Source organism: Megalops cyprinoides, chromosome 5, assembly GCF_013368585.1.
Source record: "Megalops cyprinoides isolate fMegCyp1 chromosome 5, fMegCyp1.pri, whole genome shotgun sequence".
Classification (NCBI taxonomy): Eukaryota; Metazoa; Chordata; class Actinopteri; order Elopiformes; family Megalopidae; genus Megalops; species Megalops cyprinoides.
This window is the reverse complement of record NC_050587.1, coordinates 36,301,119-36,307,810: the sequence shown is the minus strand read 5'-3', so window position 1 is coordinate 36,307,810 and position 6,692 is coordinate 36,301,119. Positions and strand designations below refer to the sequence as shown.

Genomic DNA, 6,692 nt, shown 5'->3' with positions numbered 1-6,692 from the left:
TTAACTTTATTCTGTTTTACATACTGCGTTTTAGCTGGGGAAAAATTACTTACCCGTCTTCAGAAACGTAGTCACCGTTTAGTAGTTTTCATCTCATAGGAGAACTTAGGATTCAGTTCCGACGATCAGGTGTAAGGCGGCGTTTTCAGGCACGCCTTGTATCATAAAAGTGTGGATGGCCTACATCCGAACTTTATGCATTATGCAGTTGTTTTTCTTTTTTATATTATGCTTGTACACTTTTTGTACATCGGAATGTTCTACACATCCGTCATACATTATGCAGCACATATGCTAAACGCATTAGTACATTAGTACTGTAAGCGAAATATACATTTTGAGAGGGAAAAAGTCATGGATAGGTATGTTGTGCATAATAAATAATGACTTCTAGGAGCAAGCTGACTGTGTAACTAGGCGTGTATTTGAGTGTTTAGTCAGTATATACACTCCTGAACACAGAAGACTAATTACATGTGGGAAAAGTCACCTTAGGAGTGTAAAGTGAAAAATGATTGAATGTTTACCTTGTGATTCCCATTCCTCGTTTACCTCTAACTTGAGTTTTAAAATAGTTTAACTGATAATTACTAACTGATAGTAACCAATGGTCAATGATACTTGATTTCTGGAAATAGCAGTTAAGAATTATAAAATGAACCCCATGGAAAACATTTGTCTGGGACATACCAACCACACACCAAGTTAATAGGCCTTTACAGGACTAATTTATGAGTACCTGTTGCATCCAGCCTCTGCCTGGGTTTTGTATGATTCCGCAGAGCTTTGTTTTGGTGCCTTTTTGGTACCATCTCATTCCAAAATGTAGCATGCAAACTTTCACTAATGCATTGCCTTTTGTTTGCATTATAGTGTGTAATAATAACACTACTACTGCTACTAATAACAATAATAATAATTTTATGTAATGTTACCTTCTCTGTTCATAATAATAATATTAATAATAATATTTGCAACCATATTAAGTTTAGTGAAAATCAGTGTTCAAGTTCTTTCAAACCTAGAATTAACATAAGCTCTTCTCTGCATGTTTCCAGAGGCAGATCCAATTAAAAGAGGCCCTGGATGTTAGATCAGAGTTGTGAAGGTGGTTTAATGGAACAGAACAGGGATGGAGTGAGAGAGAATGAGAGGAGTCAGAGCAAAGAGAGCACTACAAGAGGAGAGAATAAAAGGACTGCGAAGACAGGATGAAGTACAAAATTGGAGTTTTCCTGGGTGCCAATGACAGCTGTAATGGTAACCGTGGTCTCTGTTTTGAGCGGGCCGTGGATCCTCGACCACGGAGTGGACGGGCGAGGCCGTGGACGGAGGGTTGAGCGACGCCGCCTTGATGTTGAGGTAACGTCAACGGTGTGGTGTGGTGTGGTGTGGATTAAGGCAGATCTGTCTCTTAATGGCCCGTCAGTTGGTCACTGACCATTCATTGGCAGTTTTTTTTTTGTGTCTGTTGTGTGGGAAAGACCAAAAAAGAGAGTTCTTCCAGTCATACTGGATTTACTTCAGGGCGTCAATGGCCTTGGCAACATGGCTGAACACTTCATCCACAGCGGCTTCAGAATCAATCTGGAGAGAGAGAGAGAGAGGAACAAAAAAAATGACAGAAACATCAATGCAGATGGGATAAGCACTGCAAAAAGTGTGTCACATGCCTCAGCCCACAGTTCTAGCCCCTGTTACACAGTCCATGGACACTGAAAACACCAGTCTTCTGCATCTACTGCAGCTCTTTCTCCTGTCCCTCTGGGTGCGCTGTGGCCCACGGCTCACCTTTCTGACGATCCCGCGGCCCTCGTAAAAGGCAATGACTGGCTCGGTGGCTTTGTAGTAGAGGTCCAGGCGCTTCTTGATGGTCTCCTCGTTGTCATCAGCACGGCCGCTGGTCTCCCCACGTTTCATCAGCCTCTTCACCATGGTCTCGGCCTTGGCGTCAATGTACAGCAGCAAGCTGGGTGCTCCGATCTGCCCGTCCAACAAAAAGCAAGTGCATAAAAAACTACACTTGGAGAACTCTAATGCATTGGATACTCATTTGTTTTGCTCTCTCTCTCTCTACATACCTTCTTCTCAAACTCCTCACCCTGCTTGACCTCACGGGGGTAGCCGTCAATCAGGAAGCCCTTGGAGACATCAGCCTTTGCAATCATGGCATCCTTAATCATGTCCAGGACAGTGTCCTGAAAGGACAGACACACACACACACACACACACACAAAACCCACATGGGTCAGATGTCAAATGGTAACCTGTTATACCTCCAGTAACAGGAGGAAAGAGATACTCTGTATATTTACATTTATTCATTTGACAGATGCTTTTATCCAAAGAGACTTACAAGTGAGGCAGATTACGACACAAGCCAAACACGTCATGTTGTACACCAAACGTGCTATATTGATAAACAAATCTATGACTATACAGCCTGTCTGAGGCCACCCAGCCTCACACAATACACACCCTTAAATACCAGTGACTTTCAGTGTGTGCTTTAATTTAGTGTCAGCCGTATCAGTTCTTCCAGTCTTTTGTGTGTTTAAGGTAGGAGGAATTGGTAAATAACCATTATTCAACCACAAGAATGACCACTAAGGACTGACAACATGCAGGAAACACCTGGGGAAATTTCTCCTCCAGTTTGTGTTTGAAATCCTTCTGCCATTTCCCCTTAACCAGGAAGAGAAGCAGCGGGCTCGCTCACCAGGGGGACCAGCTCTCCCTTCTGCATGATAGCAGACAGCTGCTTGCCCCTCTCAGACCCGGAGGCCACCTCGGCCCGGAGCAGGTCGCCTGAGGACAGGTGGGTGTAGCCATACTTGGCCACCACCTTCTCGCACTGGGTGCCCTTGCCAGAGCCAGGTCCACCTGGGGAGGCGAGACACAAGGGGACAAAAACGTGGGATCAGATTCCCGGCTTAAGGCCCTTAATGTCATATTCAGTGCATATGCTTTGCCGTTTGACCCTAGCTTTGATTAATACTTTACAGCAATCCTTTTTAATAGAATTGTTTGAAAGGAATTATTGTTTGTCCCATTTAAAAATTACTTATACAACATATTTTGTCAATCTCAGCTACTATCAAAACTCACAAGCTAACATTGTGTATAGAATGATTAATAATGACACTTTGTCAATGTTGAGTTTGAGTTGAGGAAAAATTGCAAGACAGTTTGATTTACTCCAGGCCTGAGCTTAAGTTTCTTTTGTCTTGATTTTTTGTTTCCCCTAAACCATTTCTGACCACAGATGACGATTTTATGGCGATTTAATTTTGCCATCTCTGAAGAACTGTGTGCACGTGAATCTGAGAGTTTGTTTGAGATAGACTTGGGCGTGCAGTTTACAACTACAACTCCTTGATCGTCAAGGCACTTGCAACAGCGGTCAGTAAGAAGTTCTGCAAGCTGCTATAATCTGTTAATAATCAATAACGCCAAGTCAGTCCGCGAATACACTAATATACTCACAGTCAGGGTAGGTATATTAGAAAATATACTATATGCCCACAGGCTGGGCAACAATGCAATTAAAGAAGAGATATACCGTGGCATCTTCATTCGTGTTTTGTATTATTAGTCTTACTGTGTTTTTGATATGCTTCCACTGTATTACAACATGTTTGCTATTAGTACTTCAATGCTAAAACTTTTCTACCGCCAGGTTGTCTCCATCGCTTTCAGTCGAAGATGTATACATCTGATAGATAGTATAAGAGGCTGATAAAACGAGAACAACAACATTATTGATTTTGATGAAATATTTCCGTTTGTACTCACCCACAACAAAGATGATCTTCGCGTCCTTCAGTTTATCTGAAAGCAATAAAGACAGGCACGTAGCTGACTACAGTATTTCTCTGACATTCCAGAGCAGACGTTCATTGAATGTTTAAAAGAAAAGACACTTGCACTTTTGTTAAGAAGTACATGGAATTCAAATATGAGAGGTCGTATGAGTTTTTTTTTTTTTTCCCCTCCACTACACTATGGTGATCTTAGCCAGCATGTTCCAACCTACTGGATACTGACAGGGAAGGAATGCTGGCTGAAAGTTTCCCTGCATTGTATTTTTGGTTAAACTTTTAAAAAATATATCATTGAACTGCTTTGTTGACCAGAAATGGAAAAAATAAAAAGGTTAAAAATGGTGTGTACCATTTAACACTCCATTGACAAGGTGCAGCAAGTCTGCATTCTGTAAGATATTGAAACGACGACTGCTACTATCTGTGAATTCTCGCATTAAGCCAGTTTCGCTACGGTGATCAAAGTACATTACCGTCTCCGTTTATTCTGTCTGTCAGCATTAGCATACATTAGCAACAGTACCTGACCCCTCCGACGGATGAACCGAAACATTCGACGAACAGCAACTTCCCATCGCTGAAACGCGACCTTTTTGCCTACCGCCGCTGTACGACTACATTACCTCCCTCTGATTTTTGTCTTCTTGTGATCTGATAAACACACACTTCCTTGCCATGGAAACGGTTGTTAACCACATTACAGTGCTCCTAACCTACTTCAACCAGATTTTTTGGGAGCTAAATGTGGCACTGTGCTTGCATATAGGAGTGACCTATTAATTTTTCATAACCTTCAAAAGGCCATGAAAAGGGTCCATGCTTCCCTTTTTCGGACAATTTCAGTATGCTTTCAAAATAGGCCTTCTGCAAATGAGGTAATGCTTCTACACTAAAATCGCTTCTTTGAAAGTCACTGAGACTTAACTTGAGGCTTAATCTGCCCATTAAGCTTTCTCTTTCTTTCTCATATTTCTTTTCGATTATGTATTATTTTCACTGTAAGAAAAAACACCAAAAAAAAACATTTTAATGTAAGAATAACGAGTTTCAGTGTTGCTGAATGGTTAATTCAATAAACCCCACTTTCCGGGAACGGCAGAACGTCCCTAAAGGCGTTAGTTATGGCAAACTAGGCTCGAGAATAAATGAAGGTTCAGCTCAAATACGCTGTAAAATTGGGTAACAAAAGTTTTACTGTTCTTGCTGTCTTATTACAGTGCTCATGGGCATATTAATTAAAATTAATTTACTTTCGAAAATCATTTACAGGCCAGCTGTTTCCGATTCATAAATAGCTCTACAGTATTTTGTCTTGTTTTCTGAACACTAAATTTTACAAGAATTCTTCAAGTTGTAAGTTCGTTGTGGCAATGGACTTATAAAGCCATTACGCATTAAAACGTATTTAGTAAATACTGAAATATTTTAGACTGACGGTTACAACTGGCTGTAAACTGCTTGACAGTTTTCCTACATTGCGTTACAGAACTGTGTTCTGTGGTTCCTGTCCGGTTATGTCCTGTAAACTCAGCCGTGTGGTTAGGAACGGCAAAACTCACTGTCTCGCTCAATTCCGTGGGAGGTGAAGCAGGCCTAAAAATATCCTGTCCTAGTCGTGCTACCCCACACCCTACTCTGTATATTTAAACCGAGGGCTGTGTAATTATAGGCCAGGGTTATGAACGCTCGTTTGGAACATGTGCTACCACGTAGCCTGGCTTTGTGAGAGAACTAACGTAGCGCAAGAGCTGGAGCAATTTTCGATGGGTGATTTCAATCCTGTACTCAATGAAGGCTTGCTTTAGAAATGACCTCCGGGTTGCGCAATATATTCTGTTTTAGGAGCTGCGTACTGAAGTAGTTGGGGATAAGGCAGTGATTTTTTTTCTTCAGGCGCATGTTTGCGGTGAGTTACGCCGCATACCTTTGGCACCGAAAACTTATTCTATCTTAGTGCTGCAGTACTACTTGCTACCAGAGGAGGTCACAATAGCCTTGATCACACCAAAGCCGAATTGTCCTTGAGGGAAACGTCACACAGCCTTATATTAGCAAGCAACAAGAACTAACCTGAATAACATTTAGATAATTGCAGTGTGTGACTGAAATACGGACGGATTGTGTTTCAATGCGTTGTGCTATGAATGTGATCTGTTAAAACAGACCAATTTTGTTTTCTTTGCATTTTGAATATCCTGCTTTTTCTGTGTTTAACCATATCGGGGGGGCATTTTCATATTTGCATGTTCCTACCTGACATGATGATCTGTTATGTAAAGAGGTGTCCTTCCAACTGCAAATCAGAAGAGAGGGAGAAAAAGCAAATTATTACTGAGTCTTTAATGTCCCTTTCAGTCTAACTTGGATATTTTTACAATTTTGCTGTAAGATCCATTTTAACTCTGGAAAGGGGAACTTAAAACAAGGTTAAATTGATATCTTAAAGGGCTGGCTTTTTGTTAAGATTCATTCACCAGAAAAAAAAGAACATATGATCCTCATGATAGGGGAATTTCTGAAAATATATATTCAGTCTTGAACACTGAGACACATATCAACCAGTTAAACTTGCCATTGGGATTCAGAACTGACGCTGGGTGTTTCCCAGAAGATCATTGTCAGACATGCACAAGTGTCACAGATGTCAACTATGCAGTCAGACATTCCAGAATATCAACTGTCATCTGCCTTTAAAATAGCATGCCAACAGAAGTCCATCTTAGAATGCTAGAAGGCTGCTCCACCTCTTCATTGTCTCCTATTGTCATTATTCAGCCGTTCCAGAGAAAAACTTCCTGTTTCCAGGTGAGAGTTGTAAAATACACCAGCTGTAAGAATATTGGCTTTGCCATTCACTTTGGCTTGAGA

General features: G+C 41.2%; 1 protein-coding gene across 2 annotated transcripts; it reads right to left on the bottom strand.

Moving 5' to 3' along the window:
• Positions 1–1,094: 1,094 nt before the first annotated feature.
• Positions 1,095–6,114, bottom strand: ak1 (adenylate kinase 1). 2 transcript variants are annotated; one of them, XM_036529336.1, is made up of 6 exons: positions 6,078–6,114; positions 3,796–3,831; positions 2,720–2,883; positions 2,082–2,198; positions 1,792–1,983; positions 1,095–1,587 (listed from the first exon to the last, which is right to left on the bottom strand). In XM_036529336.1, exons 1-6 carry the CDS (start codon positions 6,082–6,084, stop codon positions 1,519–1,521), a joined length of 585 nt encoding a protein of 194 aa, XP_036385229.1. In that variant the 5' UTR covers positions 6,085–6,114; the 3' UTR covers positions 1,095–1,518. The 2 variants fall into 2 exon arrangements, with proteins under 2 accessions (XP_036385229.1, XP_036385228.1); XM_036529335.1 differs by lacking the exon at positions 6,078–6,114 and adding an exon at positions 4,348–4,415.
• Positions 6,115–6,692: the final 578 nt, after the last annotated feature.